Genomic DNA, 21,611 nt, shown 5'->3' with positions numbered 1-21,611 from the left:
CCCCTGTTAAAAAGAAAAAAGCCATTACAAATCAACCATCCATGACTTGATATTCTTGAACTCTTTTTATGAAATGCAGACTCTGAAATGATAGCAAAGTAATGAAACACACTGATGTGTATCAACTGTGGTATTATGTGCCTCAAGATTTACAGATTCAGTTTGTTGCCAATACTTTCCTCCAGGAAACTTTTATTCATTTTCAATAAAAAATCAAAATCAAAATCAAATCAGGGGTCACTCTGTAAATCTTGATACAAGTGAAACAAATTACAAAATATTTACTGCTATTTGAAATTCAAATTGGTCGCCATCCCTACGTTAACTGTCTAAGAAAAATGAAATTTTAGATTTTCACAAAAAAAGGATGACCAAAACTTCATTTAATCCACCAACTTCAAAATGAATTGACACAATCAGCAGTGAGGAATCATAGATATTTGAGAGTCAAGATAGCTGTCCGCAAATTATTCTTGGAAGTATTTGGCGGTGAGATTTCTTCATGTCTTATGTACGTGATTACAGTAGTACTAGTCTCAATAGAGACTTTTGATAACGATGGAATTGCAATGACTTACAGGTCCATTACATGATCCACGGCACTCTGGATGACAAAGGCCACACTCCTTATCAGTTTCAGAGATCATATATTGTCTGAAAATTGTTACAAAATACATGAGTGGCAAACTGTGCTGTACACTATATGAAAATGTTTAATTATATTTATGTGTGGCTTCTTTGAGGTGAAAATTAATATGAAAACATGATATATATCAACTTTGATCAATATTAATTGGCAACTAAGTATCGTTGTCATTCATGACAAATTGGGAATCAACGAAAACAGTTTTGATAGTTCTTTATTGCTCACTTTTACAGCTTATAATTTTCATTCCATGAGTCTAGGCTTAACTACAAAATCCTAGGCCCATACTAAACTGTAGTGCAATTCAAGATTATCAAAGACAGTACTCTAGGTATTTATTTATTCATTATGACCTTAGGTGAGCACTGGTTGCTATGAAGATGATCTGACCCAGTGTTCTTAGGTGAGCACTGGTTGCTATGAAGATGATCTGATCCAGTGTTCTTAGGTGAGCACTGGTTGCTATGAAGATGATCTGACCCAGTGTTCTTAGGTGAGCACTGGTTGCTATGAAGATGATCTGACCCAGTGTTCTTAGGTGAGCACTGGTTGCTATGAAGATGATCTGATCCAGTGTTCTTAGGTGAGCACTGGTTGCTATGAAGATGATCTGACCCAGTGTTCTTAGGTGAGCACTGGTTGCTATGAAGATGATCTGACCCAGTGTTCTTAGGTGAGCACTGGTTGCTATGAAGATGATCTGACCCAGTGTTCTTAGGTGAGCACTGGTTGCTATGAAGATGATCTGACCCAGTGTTCTTAGGTGAGCACTGGTTGCTATGAGGATGATCTGACCCAGTGTTCTTAGGTGAGCACTGGTTGCTATGAAGATGATCTGACCCAGTGTTCTTAGGTGAGCACTGGTTGCTATGAAGATGATCTGACCCAGTGTTCTTAGGTGAGCACTGGTTGCTATGAAGATGATCTGATCCAGTGTTCTTAGGTGAGCACTGGTTGCTATGAAGATGATCTGACCCAGTGTTCTTAGGTAAGCACTGGTTGCTATGAGGATGATCTGACCCAGTGTTCTTAGGTGAGCACTGGTTGCTATGAGGATGATCTGACCCAGTGTTCTTAGGTGAGCACTGGTTGCTATCAAGATGATCTGACCCAGTGTTCTGAGGTGAGCACTGGTTGCTATGAAGATGATCTGATCCAGTGTTCTTAGGTGAGCACTGGTTGCTATGAAGATGATCTGACCCAGTGTTCTTAGGTGAGCACTGGTTGCTATGAAGATGATCTGACCCAGTGTTCTTAGTGAGCACTGGTTGCTATGAAGATGATCTGACCCAGTGTTCTTAGGTGAGCACTGGTTGCTATGAAGATGATCTGATCCAGACTTCTTAGGGTGTGCTGATGAGTATTCAAGTATAGGTTTCTGCATTTTCTGATTTGAAAACCTACCCATTGTCAGTGTCACACCGTTCAATGCACTGATCTTCTAGCTTGTAGTTCCTACACTCAACACATTTGTCATTCCCTGGACCCCAACATCCATTGCTTGTGCACTGTCCATCACAGACCTTCCCTTCTGAAACTGTAAAGCAAAAACAACACTGTAAGATAGAGAGATTGTGCTCATTTGGTAGAAAAATAGCCTCAATTGCAGTTTTATCCAAATTGATCAGAATAATATACATTTGACATGCAAAATTTTAAAGCTATTAGCAAGCAGGTTGATAGAAGACATTTTGGCCAATGATTGTTGACTATTGTAATCTACAAATTTCGTCAATATTAAATTAAATCTTAATGTAGTCATCTCCAGGTACCAAAAATCAACATTTGAACACTTTCAGCACCAGGTTAATCAGACTTCATCATCATTTGGACCAATTAGAATAAAGCCCTTCCAAAGCACTTGCAAACCAAATTTGAAAGCCATTAATCATATCTTATGACCTAAAGTTGACCCCAACTTTATACACAAATTCAAGAGTTGGTCAACATTGCAAAGATAGAGATGTAAATGAAAAAGGCCAATTTTAGTAACCTTTCGTTCTTTCGCGATGTTGACCAACCCGTAAAATCCCTGATAAGTCCACGGATTAGCATAATTAGTTGTGCTGACTAATTAATAACAAGATGTGTGTATGAGAGATAAACGTCCTTCTAATGGGTGTAAAATGAATAAAGGGTTAAGAGGCTAGGTTCGATTATATAACCGTTTATTTTATTTACTCCAATCAGTCAGAGCATGAAGACACAGTCCCTATATCCATAGAGGGACTGTGATGAAGAAAAGGAGAGGAACTGATAGAGAAACAGTGAGAAAAACTCAATAATAAGCTCATTAATACTGTCTGGGTAGCCTGTGGAAAAATGTAACAACATGGAACGGGGAGAGGATTGTGGAAATGCTGTCAGGCATGCGGTGAATACAACCAGATCAGTGTACGTGGTCTGGACGCTCGATCGATCGAACCTACACTGTAGGTGCACACGGCACGGCACTAACATACATGTATATGGGTGAGAAAAATCAATCACACAATCTTTTATAGAGCTGTACTTTATCATATCGATATACTTACATGTATATTTCTGAAACATTGTGATGCTACCAAAGTTAGGCAAACGCAAAATTTACAATGAATTATCATTATATATGTCAAGTTCTGTCATCGTGTCAACATCGCCCCTCCTACGTGCACTCTATTGAGACGTTATCACTCTTGGTGGTACTTTTCACGTGTACAGCAGAAAAGGCCCATGTTTTTGTTTTGAAAGTTTGTTTACAAAACAGCTTTTCTAGGTGGCCGAAACGTATCAAAATAAACGTATTTGTGTGCCGGGATTGGTAAGAGGCTTAGCTAAGAAGAGTACTTCAACGTAGTATGGTCTATTTGCTTTAGTTTTACGAGAAAAAATCGACAATTTTGATCCATATTGCAACTTTAAATGCGCGTACTTCCTAAGTGAATCGATCAACATATAAGCACACACTGTCTTTAGCGATCAAAGTCAACAATTATGTCAAAATCAACACACAGCTGACAAAATTACTCAAAATAAGCAACAGAAAATGCAAAAGTTATCGCTGCGTAAAGAGGACGGCATATCTTCAACTCCACAATGACGCTAACAAGTCATATGGACATGCACACACTATGCATGGCCTCGCTCAGGACCCAGCTGCATACACGGGCCGGTGGATTGCCTTCCTCGGTAGATCTTACAGCTTTGCCGGCAAAACAAATAGTTTCGCTGGTACCCGTTGATTATCGCCTACAGAGGCCATCATTGTTCAGTCGATCGAAGGCACCTTTCGTACAAAAAAATACACGACGTCACTAAAAGTACCATCACTGTCAACTTTACATTTATGAAACATATTTAAATATACACTGAAACGTTTACAACGTAAAAAATCGGACTAGACCGAGAAACAAGATGGCGTCTCTTTCGATTCTGCAACTCGCATTTTTGTTCTACAATTGTGCGCATGCGCAGACGGTAGCTTTAGCAAAATCGACTAAAAATCAACTGAATATAAAGTAACGAGATATGAACTGAAAATGCTCACGTGTTTCATTATATATTGCAGTTATGTGTAAATTTGAACCTTTGCCACATGTTTGCAACTTCATTGAAAGTATTATGATCGACATAATGAACAATAATCACCGCCGATTAATTCTAAAAGGTCATGAAGTATACAAATATGTAATTAGCTGAAATAGAAATATTAAAGTTCTTTGACTGCTGTCATTGTATCACCATTTTATATAGCAAGTGTAATTACCGTTGGCCAAGTCCTTCAAGCCATATATGCCGAGCTGTGAAAGCTCATTAGATATGCAAATTATAAATTAGCTGACATGAAAATGTGAAATGACTTTCGATATTGTTTTAACCAGGTATAATCATCAATGTACATAGCATGTTTTGCCAACTTTGATCAAGTAAATCCCAGTATATATCCCTAATAAGCAAAGTTCATTAAATATGTAAATTAGGAATTGGCTTAAGTAAAAATGCTTAATGATTGTCAATAATGTTGTATCATGGTATCTGCAATATATGTAGCAAGTTTTGTCAACTTAGGTCAAGTCAATTCAGATGTATATCTCTAATTAGGAAAGTTCATTAAATATGCAAATTAGGAATGGCTGAAGAGAAAATGCTTAATGACTTTCAATAATATTGTATTATAGTGTCTTTAATGTACATAGCAAGTTTCATCAATTTTGATCAAGTCAATTCAGATAAATATCCCTAATTATGAAAATTCATTTAATATGCAAATTAGGAATTGGCTGAAGTAAAAATGTCTTTTGACTTTCAATAATGTTATATCACAGTATCTTTGATGTGTGTAGCAAGTTTCAACAACTACAATCAAGTTAATTCTGATATATATCCCTAATTGGGAAAGTTCATTAATAGCAAATTCGGAATTGGCTGAAGTAAAAATGCTTTAAGACTTTCAAAAATGTTGTATCATAGTAGCTCCAAATACATGTAGCAAGTTTCATCAACGTCGGTCCAGTCAATTCAAATATATATCCCTAATTAGCAAAGTTCATTAAATGTGCAAATTAGGAATTGGCTAAAGTTAAAACGCTTAATGACTTTCAATAATGTTAAATAATAGTATCTTTAATATACATACCAAGTTTGGTCAATTTTGATCGAGTCAAATCAGACATATATCCCTAATTAGGAAAGTTCATTAAATATGCAAATTAGCAACTATCTTTCATGTCACCCCTTAATGGTTCCCACTGCTGATATATCTTGGTGTGATCAACATTTGTAGCAAATCTCATCAAATTGTGTGTAGTCGTTTTTAATGTATATCCGTTTTTTCTAAAATCATTAATTATGCAAATGAGCAAAAAGTAAGCAGGCCACACCCACCAAAAACTAATCAGTTCTTGCCATTTGCTAACTGAATATATGTACCAGATTTGATTCTGATCTGATAAGCCGTTTTTGAGATATCGGACCAACAGACAGACAGACAGACAGACATCGCTGCGACATATGCTCACGTGTGTAAACACGTGAGTAAAATATGGATAAAAGTATTATTTAAAGCCATACAACACCACAATTTGAACATTTCTGACCATTTAGTTTATCTGTAGGAACCTGTATACCAAATATCAAAGCTGTCAGACGAGCGGTTTTGATGAAATAAAGTTTTGACCAAAAATGACAAAAAATTCCTTAAAAATACAGATTTGCATATTTCATCACAATTTGAAGAAATCTAAGTTGAGTTATTCCTAGGGACCTGTATACCAAATAACAAAGCTGTCTGACCAGTGGTTATGAAGAAGAAGATTTTTTACCAAAAACACCTTTTTTGGCACTAACTTACATATTTTCAACAATTTCAAAAAATTAAAAAAAAACTTTCTCAAAATCATATTTGTCATCTACACAACAAATATCAAATCAGTAAGTACTGCGGTTCTCAAGATATTTGAGTGGACGGACGCCTCACAAACGGACATACATACATACATACATAGACTGACGCCGGACGGATACCCATTCCAATAGCTTCTATAGACTATAGTCTATAGTAGCTAATAATGCTGAAGTGATTCCTAGTAGATATTGAAGCTGTACAATTTTTCTAAAATGACAGCAATTGAGGAAAGGTATGTATGAGTTACCCTAGACTTTAATGTAATTACTCACCACAAGTATCTTGTTCTTTGTTTTTTCCTATTGATATCACTTTTGTAGCATTGTCCTGTATGATATCATTGAACATATCTGGCTTGGTATAGCACATGCGTTGATTATCCCTTACGTAAATGCTTCCTCTGTGAATTTCTTGGAGAGAAACTAGTCCAAGTGATTTTAAATAAGTTCCAGTGACACTCAAAGCATATCCCGCAGACCTTGAATATGAAAGTTAAGTATAGACATCAGTAACTGTGTACTCATGCTTGTTAATTAGAGCTGTGGCTCCCAAACAAAATGTTGTCAGACCGTACACCCATATGGCATGAAGCGTGTGTGTCCATCTACTCAATGTTCTTTATACCACTGAAACAGATCTTTTGAACAACTTGAATGATGTGTTTGAGAATCTTATACAGGTGACATTTTTCAGTCTTGTCTTGAATGAGATTTTTTACTATAGTGACTGGTAATGTGCCTGTAGAGATGGTTGCTGTTCAGTAGTGACAGGCAATAAAGCTGCTTTTTTCCCATTTCCTGGAATGTTGGTGTAGTCATACTACTGCAGACAATAGGCTTCTATCAATAAGCTTGCAGGAAAATGGTGAAACAGTTAAGTTTGTGTCCAGCTGCTTATGCATGGGTTTTATACTGACACAGTGCAGAAGGCATACTACTGACAATGATAGCAGCACTTAAACTTTAGCTAGAAAGTTGGCAATTTGCATTTTCCAGCTTTTTGTGTATCAATGCAAACAGTTATAGGTTATTGTTGACTTTTTGCCAACCTTCAATCCTTTTCAAAACAGACATTAACCACTGTACAAGACTCATATTTTGGATTTATTATGAAATGGATTTGGACATAGTATTGCCATGCATGTTAGCTGCATGTCTCATAACAAACTGCAACCATCATTTACCAAGAAGTGGGGCGCAGTTTGTGGCCATGGGAATGCCTATGGTTTGCCTGAAATCAAGACTTACCTTTTGAGTATGTTACAGACGTCAGTTTTATCACCAGCATCATAAAAGCTTTCCCTCAAATCATCACACCTTTATTTTAGAGATAATATGTTAAAAAAATAAATCAAAATTTTTTTATTTTTCAAACAGTAAAAGTAATATTTAAAACAAGTCATCGTTGATGACACAGTCCCCGCTTGTCCATTTTGTTATAATCTTTGGTGTCTAGGTAGCTGTGGTCTAGGTCGCTGTGAATGACATTGATGCAACGGGTGCATCAGGCCTGTGACTTGCATAATAAGTAATCTGAGGAACGTTCAATAAATGACTCATCTCTGCCGGTAATGACCACTGAAGGAACTTCTGATACATCACAGATAACGATGCCCTCACTGCCTCTAGTGTCATGATGGCACGTACTATACACATGGTTTGGTGGAATTTTCGAAATGCTATGGGATCGGGTATGTTGTTGTAATCAGCCATCAGCCATTTCGAATCATATAATGAAACAAATTAATGTGCACAAGAATGCAGCCATAGTATTTATCTTCGTATCATGTTTGAACAAAATCAGTCCATCGAGGGACAGTGACCTATGTTTATGTTTCAAAGACATAAAAAAATCACACCAAAATTGAAATCAAATGGCTGTCTATTGACCATATGGATCATAGCACAAAATTAGTAGACATGCATATGTATGCCATAGTACTTTATCTTTGTACCAAGTCTCAACAACATTGGTTAAGGAATATTTGCATATGATTAAGCCTCAAAGACATGAAAAAATCCAAAAATGACCATCGGGCAGCGATATTGGAAAAAAAATGACAATCTGGCAGCCATATTGGAACATGTCATGAAGTAAATTGACATGTACGGTATGCCATAGTGCTTGATCTTTTTGCCAAGTTTTGACAAAAGGTGGTTAATGACCTTTGAATTACGCTTCAAAGACATGCAAAATTCCAACAAAATGGCAGTTCTGCAGCCATATTGGATCCTATCGCAAGGTTAATTGATACATGCATATGCATGCCATAGTACGTGCTTTGCCTTTGTGCCAAGTTTGAACAAAATCGGTTCAAGGATGTTTGAGTTACGGTTCAAAGACATGAAAAAATCGCAAAAAAATGGCCGCCTGTTGGCCATATTGGATCATTTCATGAAATAAATTGGTGTTCATATGGAGGGCATACTGTTTTGCTTTTGTGACAAATTTGAACAAAATCGGTTCAAGGGTGTCTGAGTTATGGTCTAAAGACATGAAAAATCACAACAAAATGGCTGCCTCACGCCCATATTGGATTGTATCGCAATATAATTTGACATGCATCTGTAGGTCATAGTGCTATGCCTTTGTGCCAAGTTTGAACAGAATCGGTTTGAGGATGTTTGAGTTATGGTTCAAAGACACGAAAAATCGCAAACAAAATGGCCGCCTCGCGGCCATATTGGATCGTATCGCAAACTAATTTGACATGCACATGTAGGCCATAGTGTTATGCCTTTGTGCTAAGTTTGAACAGAATCTGTTCAAGGATGTCTGAGTTATGGTCCAAAGACATGAAAAATCGCAACAAAATGGCCGCCTCGCGCCCATATTGGATCATATCGCACAATTATTTGACAAGGATATGAAAGCCATAGTGTTATGCCTTTGTGCCAAGTTTGAACAGAATCTGCTCAAGGATGTCTGAGTTATGGTCCAAGACATGAAAAATCGCAACAAAATGGCCACCTCGCAGCCAAATTCGATCGTATCACAAAATAAATCGACGTGCATCTGTAGGTTATAGTGCTATGCCTTTGTGCCAAGTTTGAACGAAATTGGTTCAGCAGTGTCTGAGAAACTGTTGATGACGGACAGACGGACGGACGGACGACGGACGACGCACAGACGGGACCCAATCTATAAGTCCCCGCCGGACTTCGTCCGCGGGGACTAATAAAGCCATGCAATACAATCTGCATAGTGTAGTGAAATGCGGGTTTTCGGCCGTTGGCGGCGCCCTCCTGCACAGGTACTGCGCCGCCGTTGTATTCATGGAATGCCTAGCCTCGCATGTACATTACGCATTTCCCCTCCACGCTACAGCAGAACGATTCCTACCGCCGAAGTGAGCAGACGTCTGATAACGACTAGTCTTCTGCGGATTCAGTGCAACAAAGACTAGGTCAGTCCACCGAGTTTATATCACTGGGTAACACTATAATTTGCGCTGCGACTTTTCCGAACCTTTGTGGGAAAAGGCGAGAAAAGTTAGAGTTTTATTTCTCTAAGTAGAAGTCGGAGTACCTCACGGAAAAACTCGTGACGTGGCCTTCCACTTGAAAGTGATACGAGTAGAGTTACGTGGCATATTCATAATTGAAAGTACGAGTTTACGAGTAGGTAGAATACGCCAAAGTGCTTGGAAAGTTTTACGATTAGAGTTAGGACGCCCAAGTGCTCTTTTGATTTTCAACACTTGCGCCAAATAAATTAGCTGTAGCACAGTTTCTTCGGGTGAGAGACTTAGAAGCTAGTGGCGGCTAAGAGAAAATCAAGAACAAGCTTCCAGGTGTTGCAGTAAATCTTGCGACGGAACAGGGGAAGGCAACTTCGCTGTAACTGTTTTAAGTAAGTTTCTTCATCTGGGTGTAAGTTCACATTCGCTCATTTTTTGGGTGAAACAATTTGTTGGCGGGAAATTTTTGTGTGGTATTTCTGTGGTGGCAGCCAGATTTCCTCGCACCTTTTTCTTGCTGACAATAGCGAATTACGCACACCACGTTTGCACTGCGCATTTTTGTGCGGTCAACGAAATATTCACCACCAGTTTCGGAATTCTACCATTCAGTGGTGCAAAAAATAGCGTAATAGGGGAACATTAACATCTCAAGTTCTTTTTTCATTCTGTGCTCACGAAACATCAATTATAGACTGGTGACGCACAGTTCTTTGGTCATTTTAAGGGACATTTATTTTTCCCTTTTCGTGTCTCGTTTCCATTCTTTTGAGACATCGTTTTTTGGAATTTTGTGCAGTTTGTATTTTCGTGCCTCGTATCCCGTTTTTGTTTTAAAACACCTTTTTTATTTTCGAGTTTCAAGACATTTTTAAAAGGTCGTTTTATTAGGAACTGAATTTTTGTTGTGTTCCGACCTAGCTATTGTACATTTTATTGAATAAAGAAAGCACTTTCCGTCAATTTCTCTGCAAAGTCACGTAACATTTTGCTGACATATTGTGGGAAATTTGAGTAACACTCCGACAGTATTACATTATTGTTACTCTGTATTTTATTGCGAGTAATTGTATTTTACAGTGCCAATTTTTATATATTACTCTGTATTCCATTGCGGGTAATATTTGAGTATTTTAAATCATCTTTCTTTATTACTCTGTACTGTATTGCGGGTAATAAACGTTTTTATTATTAGCACCAGTTCAACGATAGAACAACACAAGTTTTTGCCAGGCAATTATTGTTGGCATATCGCATATTATTGTTTGTGTTGAAATAGAATACTGGTGTGTAATTTTAATAAAACAACACAAATCATTGCCAGGCAATTATTGTTGGCATTACGCATATTATTGCTTGTGTTGAAATAAAGTACTGATCTGTAACTTTATATTTGGGAATTAAATATTCCATCTGTCGCAATCATGAAGATTGATCTCAACACCTGCACCGTTGAAGAACTGGAATACTTACCTGGTGTTGGAAGGATGATTGCAAAGAAGATGGACAAATTGCGTCAGAAATACGGTAAGATCACAAATGAAATGGTCTGCTCGATACCACAGTTCACCCCTTCAGATAAATTTATGGAGATGGCTGTTTTCGAAACTAAACGGAAACACCAATCTTCACCAGTGACACAAACTAAAGGTGCACATGCCATCATCCCGCCTACTCAGGGGGAATGGGACAGTGAATCCGAAGGAGTGAAAAAGACAGCATGGAAGAGTGGATGGATAGGGTAGATAAACTGGCCCAACAACATGAAGTTACCCGAAGACGTACATGGCGGGAACTTCCACATGTAGGTATCAGACCTTCCGGGAGGGAGAGTTGGCGAAAACGTTATTCAGGTCGGAGAAGGCAAGAGAGGTCAGATTTCTGTGATTATCCACCAGACCATCGGGATTTTCCAATGTCTCATCAGCCGACACCTGACCGATACCCTCCAGCCACTGGAGAGTATTATGGGGGCTATGAGACAGAAGTACCAAGGGAGCCAGCATACTACCAGCATCGTAGAAGGACAGATCAATATCGACCATCTATCCCCGTATCAGTGCCCAAGACTTTGGTATATGATGGGTCTGGTAATTGGCGAGCGTTTCAACTGAAGTTCACCAAGTTTGCTGAGACGCAAGACCTGTCCTTCAGTGACTGCAAAAATTATCTGTGCTGGTGTCTGGATGGCAAGGCAAGTGATTATTACACCATGATCACCGAGCGTAATGAGGAGATCAGCTACCATGAGCTGATAAAGAAGATGGAGAAGAGATTTGGTTCACGAGATCTTCCCGAAGTGACCCAGCTTCAATTCGCCCAGTCAAGACAACATCCTGACAAAACTTTAGAAGAATGGGCAGGTAGAGTATATTCTCTTGCAGCACGTGCCTTCCAGGATTACAGCGACGCTACCTTGGAGCAACAGGCTGTAATGAAGTTCTGTCAAGGATGTTACGACCGTGAAGCTAATGAGTCGGTAGCCAACCAAAGACCTGCGAGCATCGAGACAGCCTTGGACAGTATCAAATGGTACCAATACAACCATAGAGAAATATTTGGTGCCAGAACCAGCAGAAGAGAAGTTAGTCCAGAGCCAGACCGGACGAGGGACACTTATGAAGTGCGGTTAACATCCCGTTATGACCAAGAACGAAAGAGGTCACCTTCTCCAGAACAACGCATGAAGTTCCAAGCTAGTAAAACAGATGGAACAAGTGCAATGGAGGGGAGGATGTCACGCATGGAAAGCCAGATGTCTGCTATGAGTGCGACACTACAAACAGTAACATCCCAATTAGCAGAATTAACAAAGGTGGTAAGTCAAAAACAAGCTCCTAGAAGCCGATCACCCTCTCCGAGGAATAGAGGCTGCTATGGTTGCGGAGAATTTGGACATTTCAAAAGGGACTGCCCACACCAAAGTCCAAAGAGGGCAGAAGCACCTGAAAAGAAAACATTGTCCAAGCTGTTAAACACCAAAGGGTCAAGCTGGAGGCCTGAGTTTGGCCCATAGCGATACCAAGGGCCTCAACGCTTCTAAGGAAGAAAAGAGTTTCACCGAAACAACACCACCTAGTGAGCTGGAAAAAGTCTGTGTAAAAGGTGTGTCACCAACCTCTACAGGGGAGACACAAGGTAATAAAGACAGACTAACAACTGAAGTACCTCCAAGCTCTGATGCAAGGGATGAAACCGAGCAAGCCAAGGAAGCAACAACAAACGTTGAACATCAAACTTCAGAAGCTTCACTGGCAGAGGCGAATTCCAAAGAGCAAGAGGTCATCCAAACTATGAAGCAGATAACAAACCTACAGAAAGGTTGTTATCAACTCAACGGACACAAGGGACAACACCGAACATGCCATGGAGGTAAGTGACATATTGAATAACGAACAACTAAACCCACATGTTCCATTGGCAAAGGAGCCAGAGGTTAATGTCACCTCAACAGATAACAAGCCTGTACCAGAGGTTGTTGTGGATGATGTCGTCCGATTACCAACTGGCAGTCCTAAAGGTAAGAACCCTAAAGCTCGGCTGGTAAGTGGGCTAAACGGATCTGGAGTACCAAAGATACAAAGACCAACAGGATACAGTACTCCAGTTACAGGGGCGGCCAATAAAGGGACGACGAGAGATGAGAGGGACTGGCCTTGGGATCCAGGTGGCCTGTCCAACATCTCTACAAATAATGGTACAGAGAAAGCACATGAAGCAGCCAGGAAAACCTTGAAGACAACACAAGAACGGATGAAAAGAGATTACGACCTTTGGGTGAAAATGCACTCCTATGAAGATGGTGATCCTATCTATCTGCTGGACACAGGATCTGCCAAAGGGAAGTGTCGCAAACTTTGTTCGCCTTGGAAAGGTCCAGGAATCATCATTGCTAAGCTCACACCCTACCTGTGACTTTTGCTATGAATGGTTCCACAGAGCATGTGTGAATGTTACACCAAGGGATGTAAAGACACATGACATCTTTACATGTCCAAATGGCAGGTAAGAACACCCGACATGCACTAAAATTGGCAAAACGTTAAGGTGTAACTAACATGCACTCCGAATTACTTCTCTTTTCACAGAGACAATGGAGCACTCTCGGCGACATCGTGGGAGTGAGACACGTAACATATCTTGGGCTGAGGCGGAGGAAGCCGACCAGGACCGGATCCTCCTGCCACCCAAGAGGTTAGTGTACGGGATCGGTATGGCCAACGTCCCTTATCACCGAAAGGAGAGGATGCTGATCCGCCAATACCAGCTGGCTGTTCAGCGTAACCACTGTCGCTGGGTGGAGGACACCCGGAGAGAAGCGGACGTCGTCTTCCCTGAAGAGTTTTTATATCGGCATCTTCTCCATCAGGATCCAAAGAAGAACAGGATCCCGAAAAGGCATAAAACTCATCCACCAAGTTCTTCCACGCATGAGTCCTGCCGTGATGTCCGCTTGAAGACCCAACCCGGCTTGACAGTTGTCAAGCACATACATCGATCATCAGGGGAGGTCATCGAGCAATCAGAACATCACGGCACCAAGAAGGGCTCTCCCTCCAGAGGAATATCATCAACACCCAGGGGAGGCTCACCAACAAGACCAGCTTCGCCCCAAAGTGGAAGGAGGGATCAACCCCAGCTAAGGACTGCGAACGGGCGAAGCCACCTGCACCCCTGGCTCATACTTCCGAAGAAAGGCAGCGTCAAAACATCAGACCTGCAGCTGCAACTCGACCGTGGAAAAAATCTAGCCGTCTTGAGCATCCCAGGAAGGGTAGAGGGAAATCCTCTGTAATGGAGGAACCCTCCAAGAAGATAAAGAGGAAGTATGAGGAAAGTACTTTGGAGGTGACTATCCAGCGTGGAGGAAAGCGGACGAGGCGCGTGGTAAATTGGTTTGGACAGGATCAGCGGGGGCAACTACCAACATCAAAGGTCTCCTGTCAGCAACCACACCCAACCAAGCGTACCTGTGCGTGTCCAGTTCCTGGGTGTGGTAAAGAATCGAGAAAGCTGAAGCGTCATTGCTTAGGGGCTCACATCCATCCGAGCCTACAGGAGAACCCCCGTATCATGAAGGCAGTTGAGGTAACAAATGCCCTGCTCAAAATAGTGGGCTGGATCCTTGGACCAGAGAAGACCATCCTCGACCTACTGAAGTATGTTAGGAAGCACTGCCTGAGGAAAATTCCTCAGACCTCGGTGCTGTCCAAGGCCAACTGCCTCATGATGAAGAAACTGTGCCAGGCCAATGGATGGGCTACACCGTCGAAATTCCAGCTACATCCGCCCAATTCACCGGCCGTGTTGATGCACTGGAGGATCCTCGTCATCCTTCTCGGCCGGTTAACAGAAGAACAACGGACTGAATTTCGACAGGTAGACGCCAAGGTGACAGGGGCGGAGGCCAGAGAAGAAGACCCAACCGAAGAAATGCCTGTCCTGGAGGGCCCACCAGAAGAGTCATCAGTGGGTGAGTATAAAGCTCCAGCCAACCTTTGTAGTCCAGCCCAAATTGGGGACACATTGGTAGAACAAGAACCAATGGAGGAGGGCAAGTGTATTCCAGCCCTGATGGGGGACTCACTCACAGTAGAGGTTAACAGTCCAACCCACAAGGAGAACGTACAAATTAATATGGAAGGTAACAGTCCAACCCAAGAGGGGGACGTGCAAATTGTTAACAGTCCAACCCAAGAGGGGGACGTGCAAATTGATGTAACTGACATGGACAATAGGGAAGGCATGACCTGGGGAGATCAGGTAGAATTAGCTGTTGAAACAGACCAGCAAACTGACCAACCTGTTGAACCAGTGAGACAGGCGTCAGTTTCAAATGGTCAACATTACAACCATCTCTTAGAAGCAGCTGATTCTCACTTCCACCTTGACCGAGTGCTGAATAAACTTTGTGGTCAAAACTGCCCTTCCACAGCATGGGAATTGACCAAATGGCCAAGTGGCCCTAAGGCAGAATTCCCAGTTAAAGTCATTGGGGGCGTAGAAGTTTATTGTGACCCAGGGTATTTTCCATCAAACTTGGAGCGACCTAGGGGGTGGAAAATTGCAGTAGGGATACACCCGAGGAAAGCACCTAGCGCTGATGAGCAAGTATATAAGGCCCTGAAGCAGTATGTCTCATCATCACAAGTTTCAGCCCTGGGAGAAGTGGGCCTGGACCGAACAGAGCCAGCAAAGTTCTGGAGCGTCCAAGAAAGGGTCCTGGCTCGTGCACTCGCTATGTGTGTGTCAGAGAAGCCCTTAATCCTGCACATTAGGGGGCCCCATGGGGATCACTATGGGTCAGATGTCCATTGTCAGGCCCTCCAAATGGTAAAGGAATGGTGTTCGCCACGGCAACGCATACATATCCACAACTTTACAGGTACTATCAACACAGTAAGGCGGTGGACAAAAGCTTTCAAAAACTGCTACTTCGGGTTTTCCATCGTAACGGCCAATTTTGATCAATGGCAACGAAGAGCATTGAAAGAAGTGCCCAGTGATCGGTTATTGATAGAAACCGATTCTCCGTATCTCGGGGGCACTACCATCAGCACCCCAGCCTTAATAGGGGATGTTGCCGTAGCTGTTGCCAAGACAAGGGGGACTGATTTGGTGCGCCTCCTTAAGGCAACAGTTAACAACACAAGGCGACTTTATCACTAGGTATACCGGTAGTTGTATATCTTGCCAGTAACATTGCTAGCTGGCAGCCATTTTAAGTGTCAAGGTCTAGCCAGTAACATTGCTAGCTGGCGGCCTTGTAAAATTAACCTCTCAGTCTTTTGGATCCCTAGAATAACCATTCCTGCAGAAAATAAAAGAGGGGAGAGTGTAGTGAAATGCGGGTTTTCGGCCGTTGGCGGTGCCCTCCTGCACAGGTGCTGCGCCGCTGTTGTATTCATGGAATGCCTAGCCTCGCATGTACATTACGCATTTCCCCTCCACGCTACAGCAGAACGATACCTACCGCCGAACTGAGCAGACGTCCTAACGACTAGCCTTCTGCGGATCCAGTGTAACAAAGACTTGGTAAGTCCACCGAGTTTAATACACTGGGTAACACTATAATAGGAAATGCTGCAGCTTCTGTTTTTTAGGGCAATTTGTATTAAAAGTTAAGAAAACCAAAGTTACAGCATTGCAAAGATCAGGTGAGATTTTTTATGTATGAGCATTTCAGGTGTATGCATGGTGGTTAGAAAAAGTCTGGTACAGGAACACCGCCTACACACTTCCTTGTCACTGAGTACAGTATGGGGGCGCTGTACAACTGTATACCCAGGTGACTTATTAGGGAGTTGGTACTTGACACAAGGGGAGCATGGTGCATAAATAGACCACTCTCGGTTTGAAATTTACAAAAACTTTGTTTCACCTACCTGTCCACTGGACAAGTTTAACACTTTCACCGCGGGAGGGCGCATTCTGCGCCAACGGCCAGACTGCGGGAGGCACGTAAACGCGCCAAGAACGTACGCATTTATATGCGTTCGATATACGTTGGCTCTGTCTAATCTACATCATGTTTGTTGACTATTTCCTCAAACCTAGCTAAGCGTACGAGGTAGAGGTCAAACCTAAATGAGCATGCGCGCCAAATTTGTAAACAAATGCCGCCATACTCGCTCATTTTCTCCGCCGTAATTTGTAAGGATCGTGTGATCAGTTGTTGTTTTTCTGTCAGGAGATATTTAAAAATGGCGACGCGGGCACAGTTTAACACCGACTAAGCATTTTAACATGTTTTTCTAGACAGTGATAGTGGAATTGTCAGTGATCGTGAAACTGAACTCGACGGAGATAGCGGAAGTCAAATTTCAAATTACAACTTTATTACCGAACTTGAATATGTTCCCAAACCAGTTGAGCAAAGACAGACATTGCAAGCAAGACAGGAAGGTAGGCCAGCTGGGCATGCTGAGAGAAAAGTGCGACAAAAGGTCTGTGAACGACGCCACAAACATTGATGGTGTATCCTGTGGATGTTGTACGATATCAATCCATCAATGACAATTACACATCGGACTATCTACCAGTATATAAGCTTATATATAATATAGCTCTCTTTTGAATGTCAGATGATACCTGTTGTTCGAAGATGAACTTGTAATAAATATGCATATTAACCTCATTTATGTGGGAAATCTTTTAGAGTATGTGTTCCCCCTACTGAATTTGAGTTAATAAAATGTAAGTAGTAATTTTTAAAGTGTTGCACTGAAAAAAATACATTTATATATTGAAATAACAAAAAAATGCAACAATTTTTGAATTTTTTGTGTAAAATCCAATAAGGCCGCCGTGATCACGTGACCTTCTAGGTGTGTCACATGACCTTTTGTTCATTTTTATGATGCTCTGTCATATTGCAATACTCACTGAAAAATTGTCCCGAATACTCTTATAATTACAAAGATACAGCTTATGCATGTAAATCAATATTTATAAGGCCGTATTTCCATAGAAAACTACGCACAGGAATGCACGTATAAAATTAATTACGCAGTGAAAGTGTTAAAATAAAAAGTACATATGTCCTAATCCACAAAATACCTGTCCACAAACAATCATCTGACCATGGTGGGTGCATATAAGCTTGTACACGTTCCGTTTTTGATCATGAGAAAATAAAATTTGACCACAAAGCAGTTCACAAAACATGCCAGTAAAGTTACCAAAGGTCATTCTCTTGCCTTTATTGCACTATCCGAGTATGAGCCACCGGTTTGGCACACCAGACAGCTGTAAATCAAGGGGACCCATCTGCCGTGGACGCTTAATTTATGCTAATTTTATGCACGATTTTTTTCAACACCATTTGATCTTCTATCGCTTTCAAAATCAACTTACACGTCCAAAGAAATTGATTGTACAATCTCTGAATACAGAAGTGACATTTTTGTGAAATTTCAGCATCCAAAAACCCCTAAAACTTGAAACAAAGACATAATGCATGCTGCTTGTCAACATGGCCGACCTTAGTGAGACTATTCTATTTAGGGGACGGGATCAGCAGGGTCAGAGAATCAAGAAAGTACTGGAAAAACGTGTCATTTTCCTTACAATGCTGTCAAGGGAACTACAGTTTCCCATTGTTTTAACATCTTTTAATAGTTTCCTTATTATCTAAAAGGAATTTTACCAAGTTTAACTTTTTACCAAGTTTAACGACCAATACACTCTCCTAACATTTCTATATTTGAGTTACACCAGGGTAGGGGCTTTTTATGCGGGTAATTTATTCACGCAGCATTCATTGGTACTAATTTGCATAACAATAGCGATTGCCCCTGCAATGCTTGTTGAGCACTGAGAAAAATATCGAAACACAGGAAATGTACGTAATTGACGCCGCACCAGGATTTCAGTGGGTGATCCCAGGCATTCCCTCAAAATGTTTCTAATACAAGCCGCGGCTTCAATTGGGAATTTTACGGTATTCTTAGAAAATGTACCAAAGTAAACCCATCCGAGAAAACAGTCTAAAGAAATAAAAGTTATTTTGTGTAACACCCCTTTAGATAGGTTGGCAACCATATTGAACAGTCCAGGTAATGTCCATATAGAAGATACTACGATTGACCAATCAGTGAACCTGCTGTCGCTAACATCATGAATAGCTAACCATGCAAACCTTAGGCTCGTAGATTGCAACAAATTCGGACTTTTCTGCTTGATTTCACCATTTATTTTTAGCACTCGGTAGTTTTTAGATGTAGACGTTACGCACAATGTTCGGTATGGTTGACATTGTGACCGACACAAGTGGTTAGTAAATTGAAAATTACTTCTTTAGATCATTAGGGGACGTTTCCATCTAAAAAACAATGCATATTCAATGCACATTCACCCCTTGAAATAGGGGTTTCAAGGGGTACGGAGCTCCTAATTAAAGTTATTTGCCATCTCGTAAGCTGTTTGCAATATGTGATTTGAGATAGCGATTAGTGGGTGTACGGGGGAAGACATCTTTGCCTTGCACACTTCACTAATACAGATAATCGTTCGCCTTGATTTTCTTTGAACATTGTACCCTAATTTTCACAGAATAGGACCTATAAATATACTACAAGCCATATGTTAGTTCAAATTAATAAAGTAGGAACAAATTCCGATGTCCTGAAATGATAATACTGTTGTCAAGGTTTACAGGAGACTGAGTTTGTGCCGCTTCACTGTACAATACCTTGGCATAAAGTAGTACCAGCCCAAGCTATTTGTATCTGAAGTTGTTGACTAAGCGTTATGTAATGTCTGATTATATCTGATATAACTACTTTAGATTGCATATTATCTGAGAAAGAGCCCAAAAAAGTGCACTGTTTTTTAGATGCAAGCGTCCCGTCATGTGATTTTCCTGCCCAGGTACCGCTCCTACAAATCAGGATTTGACCATTGTAAATCTACAGTACGTTATTTGTCGCCAAATATCGCCTATCTTCGGTCAAATTTCAATTTAATCTTGCCATCTGTAGTATGGAGAATTTTTCAAGCTTTGCAAAGATGGGTTAACTTTTCTTGTAGGTCATCGGAGCACGATGAAGCACGATTTTTTCGATCACCATGCATTTCCCAGTACGATTGCTCCTTCGACCAGAAAAACGCGCGCCGGATCAATCGCCGAGAAGTTAACCAAAAGCTGGAAAGGAGAATGAAAAACGTCCAATAACTCTTTGTCGAACATGGTCAAGGGTTAAGAAACTCAGAAAACTATTCCTGAAGAAATCTTACAATTTTTAAAACGGTAGAACGTCGCAAATCGACTCGGGCTGAGACACTTCCGGGTAGCTAACAGTCTCACTAGATCGGTGGATCTGTCAGGTCAGATAGCGATGTCAGCATAACATTTCAGAGCGAAACAACGTAACCTTTAACCCTCGTTACATATACAGTACATGATTGGTTCTTGCCTAAACCTCATTACATATACGGTACGCCTCTGGCTCTTCCAAACTATCCTCTATATGGACATTACCCGGACTGTTGAACAGTCTAAAATAATCTTGGTGTTCTATGATAGCTGATATTACTGGGAAAATGTTAACTCTCAGTTGAGTGACACCAAACAGTTCATTGTTGTTAATCTGGTTGACTGTTAAAAGCATCCTCAACAGTGTGATTTTGAATATTCCAATACCGTATGTCTGCCTCCTATCAACAGTGTTGAAATGATCATCCATTTTTTTGTTTTTGATCTTTGAATGTCAAGATCAATGTTTTTTCTCAATGTAATTAAGTTGCATGGATTGAAATTTTCACATGTATGGTAGAGGAAAAGATTGAAATTCTGTTTGAGGGCTGAAAATTCCACCTGTCCACTTGGACAAGTACTTTTCAAAACTGCCTGTCCAAGGCCTCAAATTACCTGTCCAGGACAAGCAGACAAGCATTATTTCGAGCCCTGAAATCTAGCTGTTGACAAAATCGACATTATTCTGGAACCGGGCAAGGAGTGGATCGATAATTACAAAGAGGGGAATTTTCTTACTTGAGAAGAACATTTCCTTGGATAATCTCCAGATTCTTTAATATTGACAAATCAGCTTCGTGAGGTACTGAATAAGTAACTGCGACATAACCTGTCACAATTCTGATTGTCTTCAAAATTTCCATCTTTTGGGGAGGTTGTACACGTTCTAAACCACAGCGAGGGTCACTGAAACAAAACAGTTGTCATAAAATCAATGAAAAACATTAGTCTTGTAACTGGATTGTTGTGTTACTGAATGAAAGTCAATACAATATGCTAATTAGTATGTGTCAAAATTCAGAATGGGCCTCTACAAGTAATCTAGCCACATTCAGTTGTATCATAAAAAAATTGCACATGTGGATTTGACAACAACCAACGAATTGTACTTGCACAAACAGTACATGCATTGCTGTGTTATGCTCTGGACATGAAAATATTGCTAACAAAGTTAACATGCATGTGACATAGACCCTCGAGTTTTTCCTGAGTATCTGTGCTAGTACCAATAATGAAAAAGAGATTGGTTTTGCATTTGGGAATGGATTGTTGATGCCACTGCCTGGATATGATAATAATCATGACCAAAATCAAACAGTACATGTATACTTACTTTGAAAGAAATCGATCAAAGTCATATTTTTGT

General features: G+C 40.7%; 1 protein-coding gene across 1 annotated transcript; it reads right to left on the bottom strand.

Annotated features, from left to right (window-relative positions):
• Window positions 1-31: 31 nt before the first annotated feature.
• LOC139143491 (receptor tyrosine-protein kinase erbB-3-like) lies at window positions 32-21,130 on the bottom strand. The gene is made up of 6 exons (XM_070713853.1): window positions 20,984-21,130; window positions 7,277-7,345; window positions 6,302-6,507; window positions 2,051-2,183; window positions 579-654; window positions 32-82 (listed from the first exon to the last, which is right to left on the bottom strand). Exons 1-6 carry the CDS (start codon window positions 21,106-21,108, stop codon window positions 32-34), a joined length of 660 nt encoding a protein of 219 aa, XP_070569954.1. The 5' UTR covers window positions 21,109-21,130.
• Window positions 21,131-21,611: the final 481 nt, after the last annotated feature.

Source organism: Ptychodera flava, chromosome 11 (assembly GCF_041260155.1).
Source record: "Ptychodera flava strain L36383 chromosome 11, AS_Pfla_20210202, whole genome shotgun sequence".
NCBI classification, from domain to species: domain Eukaryota; kingdom Metazoa; phylum Hemichordata; class Enteropneusta; family Ptychoderidae; genus Ptychodera; species Ptychodera flava.
This window is presented reverse-complemented; position numbering and strand designations above follow the sequence as displayed.